This window comes from Arvicanthis niloticus, chromosome 4 (genome assembly GCF_011762505.2).
Source record: "Arvicanthis niloticus isolate mArvNil1 chromosome 4, mArvNil1.pat.X, whole genome shotgun sequence".
In the NCBI taxonomy this organism is placed as follows: Eukaryota; Metazoa; Chordata; class Mammalia; order Rodentia; family Muridae; genus Arvicanthis; species Arvicanthis niloticus.
The window spans coordinates 124739962-124758036 of NC_047661.1; the positions used below are offsets into that span (position 1 = coordinate 124739962).

The window sequence follows — 18075 nt, forward strand, 5'->3', positions numbered from 1 at the left end:
GTCTCTTCTTCATTTTTGTCCCTGCAGTTCTTTTAAGAGAGCAGCAAAGGATTTTTTTCCCTAATAAATTCAAATGAGAAAGCCACGTGGCTGGGATTGCTAAGATGCTTTTTCAAGAGCCGAATTCTGACTCATGATTCAAAAATGCTTGTGAAGAACTATGCACAGACTGATCAGTCATTGTTGGTCTCTTAGGCTCACAGCCCCGGCTTGCTTAAGGATAACTATGCCTTTTAAACATTTCCACAAGGTTTTTATTTTTCAGCTTCAATAAGCACAAAATAGAAAGATGTGTATAGGTGTGTGTGTGTGTGTGTGTGTGTGTGTGTGTGTGTGTGTGTGATCTATAGCATCTGAAGAGTACTGTAAGCTTACTGGGACTGCCTTCCCTAAGTATTAGTTCTAACTTTAAGACCTGTAACACTAAGACCTGTATACATAATGACATCTTACACCCTATTCAGAAAAACTTGTAGAAACAATAGGCTTTTAAAAACAAACCTGCCTGTCAAGACCTCTGAGAAGAACAGGAATGCCTTCAGGGAAGGGAGGAGTATGCCAGGAGAGCTGGGGAGAGGTCTACTGAAAACATACACACATTAATTACCTGGGAATGTCAAAGTTATTGTTCATGTTTTGTTTGTTTGTTTTTGACAGGAAGATGCTTCTCTGGACTGCCTAGTTCAGGTTAGTGGACACACTACCTTGAGGTGAACTTTGGGAGCCTGTCAGCTCCCACTAGTACCAAATTCTCCCCAAAGATTCACAAGCAATGTGGGCAAAGCCCGTGTGGCTTGAAGATACTCTAACCTCCAGATATTCACACTTTCCACCTTGGTGGTGGTCTCGGCCAACCTTGTGTATAGTCTTTTGGAGACTTAATCTGACCCAACAAAAATTCCCACTGTGAACAGTAGTGAAGACCACCATGATTTATCTCAGATCCAGTCCTAGTCATCCAACCTGCAAAGCCCATGCACTGATCTGTGTGTGCGCTTTGAGGTCTCAAAAGCTGGGAGCACCTGGGAGACCCCCAAAACACCTTAATTTTATTACACTGGGAAGCAACCTCATCTTTTTTTTTTTTTTTTTTTTAATTTACCTGTAACTTTTCCTACTGAAGCTTGAGATTTAATGCAGTCATTTGACCGAAAGGGGGTGATCTGGAATTGTTTTCTTTGTGAAATGCGGTGGGGGAACATCCTTAGAGAAAACTGAGGGTCAAGAAATAAGACAAGTTGGCTTCCTTCCAGAAATCATGCTGGGAGGCAATTCTTTCAAGTTTTTTTTTTTTTTTGTTTGTTTTGTTTTTTTAAGAAAAATTATAAGGAGTAAAAATTTTATTGTTCGAATATTTGGACCCATCCCACCCAACGGAAGCAGAGTAAAGTTCACTTGTAAGCCTGAGTTTCAGGCTTGAATTGAGAGAAACACAACACCACCTCCTGCTCTACTCATCTGAATACATGAAACATCTTGAACATCTTTCTTCTGCTCACAGAAAAAGAAGGCACATGAAATTTGCCCTTTTTAGAGCAGTCAAGGAATTTGTTGTGTGTATGTGTGTATGAGAGAGAGAAAGAGAGAGAGAGAGAGAGAGAGAGAGAGAGAGAGAGAGAGAGAGAGAGAGAGAGATATTGCAGTGGTTTTCACTCAAATAATCACTATTTTACTGGCTACCAGACTACCTCCTATGAGCACGGATGAAGTGGACCTCTCAGCGTATTTCCACAACTTGTATCAGATTCCGTATAACTGACTATAAAAGCATTCAAAGTGAAAACAAACGTAGAACTGTGTAAACTACGCTTTTCCAAAGAGAATAACTTTTCTTTCTCTAAGAAAGTAGACTCTAGATGAACTGGTATCAAGCATGTCTAATATAAACAGATGACAGCTTTCTTCTTATTCCCAGACAAAGAGAGTTATTCGCAGGGAAAGCAATGATAAAGCAATATTATAAGCTCATCAAGACAAACAGGCAGGGCTGTAAGAACTGTGTATCCAGGAGTACTTGGGCAGACTCAAAGCAAGTGGACAAATAAAAAAGCCATCAGCAGTTAAAAACTTTAAAAAAAAAAAAAAAGTTTGGGGCTGGAGTTATGGCTCAGTGTGAAAGTGACTGCGACAAACAGGCCTGAGGACCTCAGTTCAGATCCCAGCCTGTGCTAGTACCCCAGTGCTGCAGGGAGAGACAGGAAGATCATGAAAACTCTCAGGCCAGCCCTTCTCTCTAAAGTGGTGAGCTCCGAGTTCAGGGAGACGCTTTTTCAAAAATAGAGTGAAGTAATTAACGAAGACACCTTAACTTCTGACAGACACATGTGCCCATCCTTAGAGACAAGTTCATCCATACAACACATAAGAGTGCCTGTGCATGCACATCTAGCCAGTAGATTCATGATTTTAAACTTAAAAATTACCTTGTGCTAGGAGGAATCCTATAGAAGATTGAAAACAATATATACGTATTCTTTTTTAGTTTTTTTTTTTTTAATTTTTGGCAGCAAAGATGAATGAAATTCCAAATTGTACTGTTTGGGGTAAAGACTAGTGAAAAATGATTTTTATAAAGAGACCACTAACCACTGAGAGATCGGGTACTTGTTCTCATCATTTCAGAGTTCTGAGAACTGATTTGGGAGAGAAACAAATGGGAGTAATTGAAAAGTCCACGTGACCTTTCCTTTTCTTAGGGTTTTTTTTTTTTTTAATTATTAGTTTGTTTCTGTTTTTTTAATTCATGATGAAAACAGGCTGATGCTGTCTAGTTTATATCCAAAAATCAGTGTGGAGTTTAAGGATCTAGTTTTTGCAACATGGCTGAAAAGTGCCTGCTTTTGCAATACCCTCTTCTAGCAGTTCCATAAACGCTGGGCATTTTAGCCAATCACATGGACTCTGAGCTTCTGATGGAGTCAGTTTCCACTTGGATATTGATGACGCATGACCATATGGCTTGGCTTCAAACATTTCTAGGATCTAACGTGCTCTCCAGGAGCTATGTGAATACAGGTTTGAAAATTATTTCTCTTGCAGCTCCGGAGATGGCTCGGCACTTCAGATGCTCTTACAGAGTTCGCAGGTTAAATTCCCAGCACCCATGTGGCAGCTCACAGCTAACTACAGTTTCCGGGGATCTGGTACTCTCCTCTGGCCTCTGAATGTAGTGGGCATGTGTGTAGTACAGACACACATACAGACAAAACACCCACACACATGAACTAATAAATATTTCTAAAGAAAAAAATACTCTTTAAAAATTCCATAGGCATATCTCACTGTGTCCATGTAAAGCGATATCTTACTGAGAAGCATTGGAGGAGACCAAGCTTGAGAAGACTTTGGTAGAGACGACTACATTACAAACCAGAAAGCTCTGTCTGTGGAAAGTTAATTGTAAGCTTTGCATTTGGAGCAAGAGCTTTCCATCATTACAGACCTTGCCACTCCAAGGAGTTTATTTTTACCAATTGCATGTGTTTCAGGAAACTGTCCTTTGCATAATACTTAGAAATCTATTGAAGGAGAAAAAATCAGGTGTATTTTTCTGTCCAAATATAATGTTAGAATTGTAATCCTTCATTTATTTTACAAATTTTTAGTTCCCACTACAACTCATTTTACGGATTTTGTGTCTGTGTGAGAGATAATTAGGATACAAATCTATTCCTCTCACTGTAAAGGGTAAGTGGGCAAATTCGCTTGCATTCTCTTACGTAACCATGGTTACAGTCTGAAGTTTCCTAAGCAGAAGGGGAGATGGGTTGGAAAGGACCGCCTTGGTCGAGTCTACTGCTTAGCATACATAAAAATGCACGTTACTACTTGAAAAAATTCACATTTATTTACTGTCAAACCGTGTTAAACTTTACACTGGATATTAGTGATAGGCTCGTTATTAACAGCTTTACACAAAGGGCTTGAAAGAAGAGCAGAGCTTTGCTGAAACAATTTACATGTCGTTAGAACTTTACCATAAAATAAATTAATTACTAAATATAGGCAGAAGGAATATGGAAGAGTAATATTTCTGTTTTATTTTATTTTTATTTTATTTTTTTTTAAAAAAAGAATAGGCACCTTTTGTTCACTAGAAAGTTTGTGAGAAGTGCCAAGTGACCCCTTCCCCTCTGTTCCAGAATAAACAGAGGGTTGACTCAAGACCTCCAGATTTCCCCACATTTGTGCAAGGCATGGCAGGACTTCAAAGAGTTTTTCTCCCCATAAAACACACTCTTTTGGCAATAAGAAATTTGAATGTAAGAAAGGGGACTAAGTGGTCACAGCAGACGCTGTCTACAGCGGGAAATCAACAAAGATGAGCAGAGGTCTCCATGACGGGTGGAGGAAGAAACATTGCCTATTTTGTGCAACCAAGAGCTCGACACAATATTTTCTCCAAACTCTTTTAAAATTATTTTAATGATATCTTAGTTGGACACAAATGTATTTATTTTACCCTAGCAATAGAACAAAATATAATTTCTTTAGCCATTTTTTTTTTCATGAGAATAGTTCATTGTACAGTTGAGGAGACATTGAAATAAGGCCTGTGGCTTCATTGCTACTGGGTTAACATGGTTTCAATGGTTGCCTTAATGTAAAAGGTTTGCAGGGAAGTGCAAACGGGTGCAGAATCTCTCTCCTGCTTTTCCAAGTCTTGTCAGGAAAAGTAAGATACAGTCAATTTGTCCCACAGGATCTTAAAGCCTACGTCTTGTATATAATACAATGCAGGCCTACAAAAACAAAAACCAAAAAACCAAAAAACCGGTAGGGCCCTATTTACAGACTAGACTTAGTTCACCAACTGCCGCAAGTAACATGGCTGGGAGGGTCTCTTGTTTGTTTTACAATCTCTCTACACAGCAGCAGAAACGTAAAATACCTGGTTGGCATTTCTTTTTTTTTTTCTTTGTAACAAATAATTCAATTTAGTATACTCTGTGTATATACAAAGTTTTTGCATGTTTTATAAAAATTCACAGAACTTCGAGGTTCAGTCTGGTTTGTTTTCCTACAGTTGAGAGCCACGGGCCAACAGAACCCATTCTTCTGGTTGGAGGGAGCTGTGGGGCCCGCTGGCAGCGTCTTTATCAATTAATACTTGCATGTGGCCCTAGGAATCCCTTAGCTGTACTATTAAAGACTTGTTACCAGCTGCATCTGTCCTTCCCTGACGTCCCCTTCCGGGATGCACCCTTCTTTGTTGATGGGGATGATGTAACCATCACTATTGCCTCTGCTGATCTGATAGCACATCTGGAGCTGGCGGCCAGCTCCAAGATTGGGCATACTTTTATAGTAAATGTCCTCGTTCTCACTCCTCCTGGAAGGAGACAGGTCCTCCGCCATGTCTGGGCTGCTCTCCGGGTAGGGAGAGTCTCTTAGGTTGGGCATGCTCGTGTACAGAGAGTCTCTGTTGGGGGACTGGAGATGATCATCAGCCTCGGCCGTCAGCTGGGAGACATAGCTGTCGGTTGCCTCGGGCTTCACTTTTTTCTGGGGTTGGTACAGAAGCGAGTGAGTCCGCTGAGGGATGAGCGGTGCCTCCAGCTCTTTGTGGCGGAACTCCAGCCCAGGGTTGTCTCCGTGCATCAAAGACGAGGCGTCAGCCACAATGGCGTCATCTTCACTGCTGCTGCCGCCAATCACGGGTTTAACCGGGAGCTTGAGCTCCAAGTTGTGGGTTTTGTTGCCACCCCGGAGGTTGTTGTGCACTAATTCTGAAATGATCATTTTCTCAAACGCAGTGTCGTTCAGACTTAGTCCACAGTCCACGACCTGCACACCGTCGTGGTAGTCCGCCTTGCGCAGTGAATAGCTGTTGTTGAAGTTACCATTTAGCGGTAGAGTATCCATGGCACTTGTGTCCCGGGCATTGTTCAGTGAATGTCCTGCAACAGAAAAGGGCGGGGTTACCGTTACTGCCTCTGCGCCTTCCTCGAGAAACTTCACTTTTCCTATACAAAACATTTTAATGTCGTTCAGGACAAAGTTGAATTTGAAACCTAGCACTCCAATGGTGCCAGGCTTTCCCGCATTCCCAACGGTAAATAGTTGCCACCCTTAGATAACAGGAAGAAGTGTTATAAAAATGATACTGTTTTCCAGGGAGGGAAAATGGCATACAGAATATTACTTTATCAATTTGGGGGACACAGTCGTTCATCAATCAGGTTTTGGTCCAATTTTTGACACATTTACAAACAAGACTTCGCTCCATGCCCTTGCATAGTTAATGCAAAGCAATTCGTAAGTGACGTTTACGTTTTAAAGTACAAGACCATGGTTCATAAAATAAAATCAACAGAATTTGTCCTAAACAACACTAAATTAAAAAGGAACAAGCCACATAACAGAAACCAAAAAGGCAACGGACAACAGAAGCCCACAGAACTGGCAAGCAACTTGTAAACAACGTTCTAACATTTCCTTTTTCTGGAGATGAAGTTAAACAAAAAAAGGGAATGGGAAAAAAAAATGGACAGATACAAGGAATTCATGTGGAACGGAGTCAGGCATCTTTCATACTGACAGGACCAGGGTCCACAAGCACCATCCAACAACAAGACAGACAGCAGGTGGGGTGACTCACTCCGGACAACTCACATTCTGTCTGTCTGCTCAGGCTATCTGGCCTAAGAGTAGCTGATATATAAAAGAAAGTAAAATGATTTATTGTAACATGATGAAGAATTTCTGAGCTTCAGCAACTTAGTCAGAGCAAGGGTTCAACAAATTAGATTCCCAGCAAAAGCAGCCTTGACTTTTCATTGAGGACTTGGTTATTTTGAGTTGTGTTTGCTACTTAATAGGATGTTTAACAGCAATGGCCTTAGGCTTCTCAAGGTCAAAGTTGGCCTGCAGCCCTGCAGACTGCATCAGTCACAGTGACCAAATGATCCAGCAGAGACTACTGTGCAAGACTGGCCCAGAGACACCATAGGCATGGAGGGCAAATGCGGAAATGTTGGAGGGTTCCTAAGTATGGGTCACAGAAATTAAACCAAGACGCGATATTAACTATGGAATGGGAGGAGGGGTTAGCCTTCGCTAATGCATATTTTTAAAATAATTATTATTATTTCTACAAGAATGAGAGACTGGATACATCTGCTTGAGATATGAAGAGAGATTCAGGAGGAAAGAAAACAATGGGAACATGCGGTATTTGAATCCGAGTTGTATTTTCAACAGACACAGAGACATGTAAACTAAGACGTCACAGTGATTTGTCAAGCAAATGGGAAAAACGTGAAGAGAAAAATCAAATGGTCTACACGATGGGAAATTAGGTTCTTTGACCTCAAAGCCCTGAAGGGGGAAAACAAAAATCATCTAACAGAGAGGTCTGAAAAGAAAAGTAAAAGAAAACAAACAAATCAACAGAGTGGCATGAGGCTACGGAAGGAGACTGGCCACTGTGAGCCTGCTGCATTGTATGCAAGGCTTGGAGAGGGTCAGGGAGAGGAGGAGGGGCTCCCGCTCTACTGCTCACTCCACTCTTAAAGCTGCAGATATCTTAGAAAACAAAGTCCTTCAAAACAAGGCGTATGTGCGTGGTAGGAACTTCATGACCAATACTAATCAATGGAGCCGGCATTAGCCCCTGTGGGGACGGAGGGCGAGGGATGGCCTGTCACTCAGTGTTTTATAAAGACTCAATCGTTACATTAGGAAAAGCCGTCCAATCTGTTTACAGCACACTCTGTGCACTACGGAAATGATGCTGCAACTGTTATCTATAAAGGCTTCCTCAGTTTACCTGAGTTGGGTCCCTCAAATAAGTGTGAATGTGCCACACTCTTGTTTAAGGCTATGGTTAGAGCACAATGGGCACTCTTTAGTTGTCACCCCTGGCTAAGATGTCGGCATTCGGTTCCCCTGCAAGGAGGGTTAATCGTTTTGGTTTCTTTCCTTTCTATCATTGCTCCCAAAGTGTAAAATAATACACGCTGGGCATAACTCAAAAGGTGTTTTCTATGATATACTGCAGATTTAAGACCTCTCTAGTTTTAAAGGGGCATCTTTCTGCCCATGTTCTGGTAATTCACTTGAAGACTTTGCATAGCCTGTAGCAAGATTACTGTGGGAATGCAGAAATGATAAGTCAATTATTAAGCATTTTGGCTGACAGTACTTCAGGCTTTCGAGAGCAAATTATTTCAGCATTACACAGACTTCAGTATGGACAGCATCTGCTACAGACCTCTAGGACTAATGAAAGCCAGTACACAGAGATGCACTGTTGGAATTTGGTAACATTTTTTGGTTGTTGTTGTTACAAATTGTGAACCACTTGCCCGCTGAGTCTACTTCATGACTGCTAAGTACGTTTTAATTGTGCCCGTTAAAAATCATGCTGAAAAAATTTACATTTGATAGGCAAAGTTAAGTTTGACTCCCATACTTGTCTCTCTGTAGGTTGCTAGAGGAGAGCGTGAGGGAAGTAAGGGAACAAGAAAATGAAAAGAGAAGCTGCAGTTACGTTAACCAGGAATCGCAAGAAGAACAGAAACAACAGACAAACCGGAAACAAAATCCTCTGTTTAATTTAATTGTGGTTGTTATTCACAAGCATCATAAGCTAGGCTTAACCATATGTTTAGAATTTACCAACATCTTAAAAATTACCCTTAAATAGGTTTTTAATAAGCTAGTGAATAGAGCAAACAGGACAGGTGAGTGAAACCTCCCCCCTCCCCCTATTTAAAGCCACAGGTACAGACTGACTTAATAGTTCCTGTACCCCGAGAGTTCCTTACAAAACAGGAAAACTCCATAAAGCTGCACTATACTATAGTTTGATGCTATTGATAATGCCGGGTGGAGCTCTCTGTACCCGGACATCCAAGTTATCTTTAGCTAGCTCATTCCAGAAGCAAAATTTGTCAGCAAGGTTTAGAGTCAACTGAACAATATATTATATAGATAGGATACCTCTAAGTGATATAAATCTTGAAGATGGGCTCTCGGACCATGTGATGTCAGTCCTGTAATAATATATTAAGATTTATGCCACCTGTGTCAAAAACATGGACAGTTACTGCAAACCTATCACAACTGAGGGCTTACTATAATATAGTGCAGTTTTACACGCCTGGCATGGGCAACACCTCACTTCGTAATTTGAGAAAGTAAAGACGTAAGAATAATAAATATATAGCAGTGAGTTACTTTAGAGATAGGCTCAGAGCTCTGCTTAGCAGCACAGAAAGATAGCTTTATTTGTAAGTGTAAGCACACCTGGTGAGTTAAACACAGGAGCTGAAGGGGCATTACATACAACTGTTTCAGCGAGCAATGTGTTATAGGGGTTGTTAGTGCCGTGGGGTCGAAGAAGAGGGTTTGTTAGTAGGTAATTGCCAGTCATTCCTAAAGCAAAGAAACAGAAAAAGAGTCCATCAGTGCTTGTTTCAGGGTTACAGTTGCAGTATTTTTTAGTTCATTCCTCGGGCAGTGGGCAGGGCTGGCAATGGAAAAGTCTGTCGGAATTTTTCCTGACTCTATCTGAACTACTAATTTGGAGGAGAGAGGGGAGAGGGAAGTTAAATTCTGGTAATTCGCAGGTGCTTTCTAAGTCTCCCAAGTAAACACCTGCTGAGAATGACATTTACAAATTTATACAAAATCACTGTTAAACAAAAATGGCAATTAAATGCATGGAGATCAACATCCTGCTTCATGATGCTACTGCTTAATATTAAAACCCTAACCACCGAGGCCCAGCAGAGGGAATCTCAGACTTTCAGACTTACAGGTGTAGGACCGTCCCTCATGAAAACATCTGTGTTAATACTGACTCGCACACAAGCAGGGGGGAGAGCAGCTTCCACAGACATGTGAGAAGGACGGCAAACTGCAAAAGGCTGCGCTTATTAAAGGCAAAAGCACACATGCTGGTGGGGATGGATGGGGGGGGGGAGGGGGCACAAGAATTATTAGACCAGGACAAGCATGTTTGTTCTGTACTCTCATTTGCCAGGTTTCAGAAGTGAGTCTAAAACTTTCCTATGTGACAGCCATGTCAAGAGAATTAGTGTAACACTGGACAAAGGTACAGAGGAACCTTCACTCACTGAAACCGCTAAGTCAGACATCTTTGCGCCTCTAATGTAATTTGACCAAGATGAGGGTAAGATTAGGCTGTATGGACGTCACGCAGAGACCCTTTCCACACACAGCTGAGCCTCCTCATGGCAGTTGTATCTACACAACTATGAATCTATCACAGATCACTAAATCAAAACTTAAAACAATGTGAATTCTCCATACTTGACTGAAACATCTTCCTAAATTCTTCTTGGAAGAACTGGTTTTCATATTTATGCCTTAATCTTGGTAGGTTCCTCCATTTCTGACCTTTATCGTTTAGGAACCAAATTGGTTTATATTACACATCTAAATTGGTTATACTCAATACATGGAACTCTATGGAGGAACCTGGTTTATATACTTCCATGCATTTTAATCTACTACAAATGTTTCACCACTTACTATTTACTTTAGAAATATAAAATGAAGGATGTTTGCCAAAACTAAGTAAAATTTCAATGTGAACTGGCACCATTTTACATAAATAATAGTTACTTTACTTCTAGTAGTAACTGAAGGAAGTTAACTTGCCTGGATGCCTTAGGAAGGACAGGTGTGCACTATTCAGAGAAACATTTTGCTCTGTGACGAGGTACATTTTCAACAACTAATTTTTCCACCCATGTTCTATTAATGTGGAGCTTTAAATTATATTTCCTTCCACTACCTGATGGAAATAATATAAAACTATACATATTTTGATGACTGATGCTATAATAAAGTTTAACAACTGGTGATCTAGACCCACGGGTAAGAAGAGCATCTGTGGAGTTAGTCTAAGCTCACACAAGCACAACCTTCGGGCTGTATCACGCTGTCCCCTGGATTCCCTCAGTCTAAGCTCGCACAAGCACAACCTTCACGCCGTCCCCTCGATTCCCCCGATAACTGACCTTGATTAAGGGTAGAAGTGCTATTGATGTCACCTGAGATAAAAGACGATTCAGACTGCTTCCTCACGGTGTCATTCCACATCCTTCTTATACGGCTCTGTTAATGCCAAACAGCAAGACACGCACATTACCTTTACTCCCTGTGCTTCCTCACTGACAACACATCGATCCCCCACTGAATCATTAGTACACCATTGGAGTTTGGGCCTTTTAAGAATGTGTTTTGTTGTTGGTCCAACAATGAGGACAGTAATACTGCCTGGTTCCCCTACTACAGGCTGTAATTTAAACACCTTGTGTGGGTCTGTTTGTTTGTTATTTACTTATTGAGACGGGGCCAATCTGGCAGTAATTCACTCTGTAGCCAAGGACACACATGAATCTTCACCCTCCACCTCCCTAGAGCTGGGATTACAGGCCTGTATCACCATAGCTTTCATCCGTGTTATTTTATGGCCTTGTTTAAAGTGGAGAATTACTAAATGCATGTGTCGTGTCTACTAAAAACTGCCCCTAGATGACCGTGGAATACGAATAGACTGCCCTCCTCAGAGAAGAATGCACGTACCTCAACACCCAGACTACATATTTAAGAAGAGACTGAAATCAGAATTCTAAAAAGGGGGAGTACTTACTACCTAGGTTGGGACAAGGAGTAAACAATTAGCATGTCTAAACAAAACGTGTCTCTGCAGGCTTTCTATAAATAGGGCTAATTAAAGACGCTGTCAGACTCTGGGTTACCTGTGTGCCAGAGGAGTACCGGGCACTGGTGCGGGTGGTGGACGCCTTCACAGAACTGTGTGGACTCTCGGTCGGGAGGCCGCCACAGCAGTACCAGTGTCTGAAGCACTTGCCGTACTCCTTTCGTACCTGGATTGGGTAAGCACAAGACGGGGGACTGATGTGAGCGCACACCAGCTTCTCCATCTTCTCCAATTAAACGAGCAATGAAGACAACCGAGAAAGACTGAACTTCCACAGAAAAGACAGTGTGAACTCAACTCAGGTTCACTGCAAAGTGCTGAAATATTTTAGTCACTAAGGTAACCTCTGTCCATCCTGAAGCCAGGCTGATGGTAGCTTTGAGATTTTATCTGGAGGTGCTTTGCAGTCTGCTACTATTACGCAAATTCTGATTATTAATACAAAAGTGATACAGTAGAGGTTTGCTCTATCTGAATAGTTAGTGACTATTATTTTTTGGCAAAATAATGATACAATAGATTTAGCATCTTCATTGTTTGTCTGTACGTAACCAATTTGGAAGTCCATCACGGATGTTTTATGAGTTTAGCTTTCCTCAGGAGTCAATACGTGAACTTCTACACTGCACAGACAAGGCACCTTTGGCACTAGAACAAAGCCAAGAAGAAGTACTGTCATACGTTTGCGAATAGGAAGGCTGTTTCCCTGGTTTTCTGCTCTGTCTACCTTTGGCATTTGTGGGACCTACAGCGCTCTGCACTTCACGAGCACACAGCACAGTAATGTTCCGCTTCCATTCATAGCAACGAGTTACCCAGCTCATTGCTCTGTTCCCTGAAGCTGGCGTATACGATTAGACACAAACACTGAGCTTAACCTTCAAACTGTGAAATCCAAATCACTGGAATGCACCCCAGCACCCCCTCTCTCAGACAGCGAGTGGTATGAAGGTGGGAGCCGTGGAAAGGGGCTGCTGGGTGGGTACCACTATACTGGTGGATTAACATGGGTTTTGTACATTAAAGATAGATTTTGAAAGTAAGATAGAGAAGTAAAAATTGAAGACAAAACAAAAAGATTTTCTAGTAGATTACACAGAACGCTTGAAGCCATCCCCTCCTCAAACTTAATCTGTTACCTCCCTACAAAGGTCTAGACTGACACTCCTTCCAAAATTAGAGAATTAATGCCAACAGATGACTCTCTAAGCCTAAGCACAGGGGCACCAGCACCTTCTCAGTTCATGAAATAATACATGTTAGAACACACATGAACAGCATTAAGCCTTCAACACATTTCCTGGCCCTACTGTGCTCATTTCCTGGCCCTACTGTGCACCTTCAAGCAACAAAACAAACATTCATTTCCTGGGAACACCCACTAAGACACACGTAAGACTGTAGAACATGTTCAGAAGAAGGGCAGGACACATGATGCTTTTAAAATGTAGTTATTAACATAACAATCCAGTGAGCACTCCATACTCAAGGGTCATACAGATAGAAGAAGAAGCAATCTCCTCAGGCTTCTGATGCTAAGGCTTCTGCTGCTTTACATCGAAGCTGGTGGACACAGCCTTTGGGATATGATCAATCTGTGATGGTATGCTCTATGCAGGATGCTCATTTACGTAGTATGTCTTTACATAGAAAGACAGTGGTTACCAAGGCTATCCCTGGAAAATGTTTAAGATTTTAAAGTACACTGCTATTAAGGTACACAGAGTACCTTAGGAAAATTTCCTGCACACCTAAGAGCTATTAGTAGCTCTGAAAGGCTGTATAACCAAGACAATGGCAATCAAAATGGTATTTTATCCAAATAACACCCTCCAGTGTTGGTTTTGCCTAATGCCTATATTGCTGTGACTGTATATTATCTGTCAGTATTTCACGTTCCACCATCATTATCTCAAAATTACAGCTTATTCAAAACCGATGGAAGTAACAACACTATCATCTTGTCAGGCCTGAAAACTTAATAGTTTTCACTTTCACAGTTCTCTCTCTCTCTGTTCAATTTAGTGACCAACTAGTAATAACGGAATCAAAAGACTCCATCAGACTCGCAGTCGAGGAAGGGCGACTCTGGAGAGGGGCACAGACATCCTACACTTACATGACAGCTAAGTGTTCCCTTGATTCTAGCTACAGACTCAAGGTTTTCATCCTCAGCTTTCATTTTCAAAATCATATTTGCTGACTCTACTTCATGTGCATGAAATCTCAGGACAGAGCAATCAGAGGTGAGGCGCTAAAGGACGGCTGGTTTAGGTCTTTTGAAATCTCTCAAAAGGCAACATCAATATTAATCTTTTGCATGTCTGTGTCTTTAAAAATTAATTCTATTTGTCCTTGGGTTTTCATTTTGGACCACTACATTCTGGTTAGCGAGCTTAGACCGAGGTTAACCTTGTATTGTGTGTGTGTGTGTGTTTGTGTATGTGTGTGTGTGTAAGCTTTTACCTATGCACAGATATTTCACAAACCCTTCCATCAGAGGGCTCTTAACATAAGTGTCTAGTTTGCTGCAGTTCCAAACAGAGATTCAAAAGATGTCTGGTGCTATGCGACTCTGCGTGGACGCTTACGTTTCTAGACAGGCATTAGAGACAACGGAGGTATCACGGTGTTTATGAATGAGCCAGCTTCAGGAGAAATCTTCCATAGACCCATTTTCAAGTCAAAGGCCAAGGGCACCAAGCCTCTCCCCAGAAACGCCCTTCACTTACTTTCTTTTGAAGAGCACAGTGGAAGATGAAAATGAACAGTCCCTGGAAAGCATTAAAGGCGGTGAAGAGGTACGCCATGACAACAGTCTCCTCGTTAACGAAAAGCAACCCAAAGGACCAGGTTAGGCCCAGGAGACACAGCAGGGCAAACGCGCCAAGCACCCAAGACCTGGAAAAAGAAAGTAGATTGGTTTGTTTTTTTTTTTTTAAAACAGGTTCAATGAAGGAAGTCACACTTATTTTTCATTTAGTAACGACTCAGTGGTAGAGGGTGACTTGTTCTACGTTCACCAAACTCAACAGCTTTTGGCTTTAACCTTCCACCGATTAAGAGAAAAGAGCATTTAGTACTGCAGCTTCCAGTGAGCACAGCAACAGCGGGTAGGGCCTTTTCTTGCTCCAGAATGAACAGGTATCAAAACTATATTAAAATGCAAGGTGTAAAAAAAATATCCCCCGTGGCTTTATTGCCTTTCTCGTGAATTTTAGTGGAAGAAAATAAGGAGTCCTTAATTAGTTTACTCCTGGATTTTTCTTCCTGTGGTGTCCTCATATGATATCACATAACGTGACACACCCACAGAAAGGTTAACCGGCAGATAATCACAGAGAGCCTAAACTTCAGACTCTAATAAACTAGGTGGGCCTAGGAAGTTACAGTGAGAGTATGAAAAGACCTAGCTGAAATGAGATTTAAAAAAAAACAAAAAACACACACTTCAAAATAAAACTTCAAAATAAAATATTCTGGCAGAGATTTCATCATGAATAGCTTAAGGCGAAAGGAACTGCAGAAAACAGGGCGGAATGAGAAGGGCTTAAGGTCATTGCATTCCACGTCTAACTAATGATCTTACTTGATAAATGGCTTATTATCTTCATAGCTAGAAAGCATTATAAGCAGAAAAGAGAAACAAAATTATTAGACAGAATTAAAATAGAAAGTAATAAGAACTCATTTATATATTTTATAAATTAGTCAAAATTAAGGAAGTCAAAATGCAGAGGCAAGCAATTAAAAAAAAATAAAGGCACATTATAGTTTAAGGATACTACAGCAAATTAGATACTCCAAAAATAACTATAAAAATTAAGAGCAATTCATGATACTGACGGATTTGCAAAAAAAAAAAAAAAAAAAAAAAAAAAAGTATAAAATCATGCCATAAGAAGTTTGTTAATGTAGGGTTCTGCCTTACCCAGGTAAGTCCGTATTATAGTAGCCATCACAAACACGGTAATTACTGGTATAGGTGAGAAGACAGAAAGAGGAAAGGGAAGAAAAGAGAGACGCTAACGATTAGCTCTCTCTTACCATGCAACATGCAATGAAGCTGGCACTAACCTATTTAAAACATCTAATTAAAAAAAATATTACCCTTACTATAGATCTGCCATTTTTAACATTAAAAATAGTATTTTCACAATCTTGGCATCTCCAACTTTAATATCTCCTTGAATCCCACACCAAGAGTCACATTTTAAAAATAAGTCTGAAAATGCTTCCTCAGCTGATTTAATGAATCAACAGCTATCAATTTTGGGTTAATTAGGTAGCATTTTCACTAATAGAATATTGCAGATTTTATTCAACATTGAGATAAAGTAAACACGGTTTAATTAGCATGAAAACAACAGATAATCTTCACGATAACAATAGTAATAGAGTAAATTCTCTTAGGAAAACAGGATTAGGAGGCGGAACTGCTCAGAATTCTTAAATCAAAGTCATTTAACAAAACAAACTTAATATAATCATATCAGCCATGCAAAGAGGACCATCGTTTGGAAACGCATTTTAAATTCAAATAAAATCACTACGGTGACATGAAATTTCCACAAAACCAAAGAAACAATTTCTCCGCTCTAGATCACGTGAGAAATGATCTACTTCTGGACCAATGCCCGCAATTGTGGTCACAGGGAATTGAACCTTGATCAGTAAGATCTCATTCAGAATCCCTTCCATAGTTGCAAGAAGGCAGACACGCCTGTGTTCCCTGTGGAGAATGTCTTTTACTGAGCTCCTCAAGTAAAACAGTTCAAATCCAAAATACTTACTTAATGTTTTCCAACCTGCTAGAATCTGGTTTCAATGTGTTTGAATGTTTCACCATTTTGCACAACGTGATCACCAGGAAAATAATATTTAGCTGTTTTAATGGATAAAGAAACATGGATTAGATCACTACGGACTGCAAGAAGAATACATTCTGTAAAGATCGTTAATGAGTTCACCCAGTTCAGTCCCCGCAGCATATGGACACCGTACACAGTGAGTCAGTTTCATTTATGTGTACAGTGATAAATTCAGGCTGCGAGGAAACCACCCCGGCTGTTAGGACCGATCTAACAGATCATTTGACACGGAACTGCAGGCTCATTAAGCCAGTATCATGTGGTAATGATTAAATTAATTAAAAAAAAAACCCCTAGATTAGTTTCTTTAGCTAAATGTAGTCCAAGGCCTAAAAGCCACCTCATAGAGACCCTGAAGAAAATTCTGAGAAGTACATTTGCATCAAGCACCTGCAGTAGAAGAATTGCTGACTTCTGGAGACCTGGCTGATCGCCTACTTCTTGATGTTGACCAACTAAACACAAGGAATGACATTTGTATGATCTACACTAAGGTAACCGAGAGGTAACCAATCGGTGTATTATTTTTGTCCGATATGGCTTTATTATTCCTCTTAGATGTAGAATTTCTTCCTTTAAGGATTAAAAACAGGTTCGTGGGCGTAACTACACATGCTGGTAGATGGTCCATGCCAGTTACAACAAATATCTGCTTTGCCCTTAAGAGTATTTAACTTCTTAAAAGAGTTATCAGATAGAAGATAAAGCCATAGGAACATTTCTTGCTTGATTTTTTTTACAAGAATCTTCCAGTTGGTTTATAGACATGCTTCTATCCTCAGAGACGGACCACGAAGTACATTTTACCCAACAAGTATTTCCTTGACTGGCCTGTGCTATACAAGTATGTGTTTATCCTACTGTGGACACCTAAGACGGACTTGGCTTCTGAGAAATTACAACTCTGTAGCAATGGAGTAAACACTGATGACTTTTTAAAGGATCGTGGTAAGAAGGATTTCTAACACTTTTTAAAAAGGCAAAAAAAAAAAAAAAAAAAAAAAAAAAAAAAAAAACCAACAATGCTATTAATTTTTTATTTAAGCAGCAGTAGCCTTAACCAGTAACATGAAGGAATGGCTGAGAGGCAGAGCACTGTAGCAAGGACAGGCTCTGCTGTGAATCTCAGTCTGGATGCCTGTGTATTAGTTAGGGTGGCAGCCGCTGAAAGACACTCAATTTCAATACAAACCACCCAAAATCAAGGTAAACCAACAAATAGACTTCAACTCCTGAACACAATGACCTTCTTTATGAAAGTAGATGAAGTCTGTCAACCCTCTTTATCTTTGAATGCTCTGAACGGAGTGGGTGTGTTTGTTTGTTTGTTTGTTTGTGATACAGGTCTCACTGTGTAGTTCCAGCTGGCCTAGAATTGTGCCTCTCAAGTGCTGGAGTAAAGCACCTATCTTAACTTTTAAGACTGAGTGTTTTAAGAAGACTGAAATGGTAAGCACTTTAATGATAAATATACAATACACTCCACCAAAACACATGACGGAA

General features: G+C 40.5%; 1 protein-coding gene across 45 annotated transcripts in view; it reads right to left on the minus strand.

Annotated features, from left to right (window-relative positions):
* Nucleotides 1-3825: 3825 nt before the first annotated feature.
* Adgrl2 (adhesion G protein-coupled receptor L2) overlaps nt 3826-18075 on the minus strand; it is a 619706-nt gene continuing 605456 nt past the window's right edge. For 10 of the 45 annotated variants that reach the window (XM_076933363.1, XM_076933364.1, XM_076933371.1 and 7 more), the window contains 8 exons: nt 16495-16586; nt 15633-15677; nt 14434-14602; nt 11739-11867; nt 10995-11091; nt 9253-9381; nt 8417-8434; nt 3826-5900 (listed from right to left, as the gene is read on the minus strand). In XM_076933363.1, the coding sequence (XP_076789478.1) occupies nt 5146-5900; nt 8417-8434; nt 9253-9381; nt 10995-11091; nt 11739-11867; nt 14434-14602; nt 15633-15677; nt 16495-16586 (1434 nt within the window). In that variant the 3' untranslated portion in view covers nt 3826-5145. Of the gene's footprint in view, nt 5901-6615; nt 6655-8416; nt 8435-8946; nt 9029-9252; nt 9382-10994; nt 11092-11738; nt 11868-14433; nt 14603-15632; nt 15678-16494; nt 16587-18075 lie in introns of all 45 variants that reach the window. The other 35 variants (XM_076933387.1, XM_076933385.1, XM_076933381.1 and 32 more) reach the window with 20 other exon arrangements.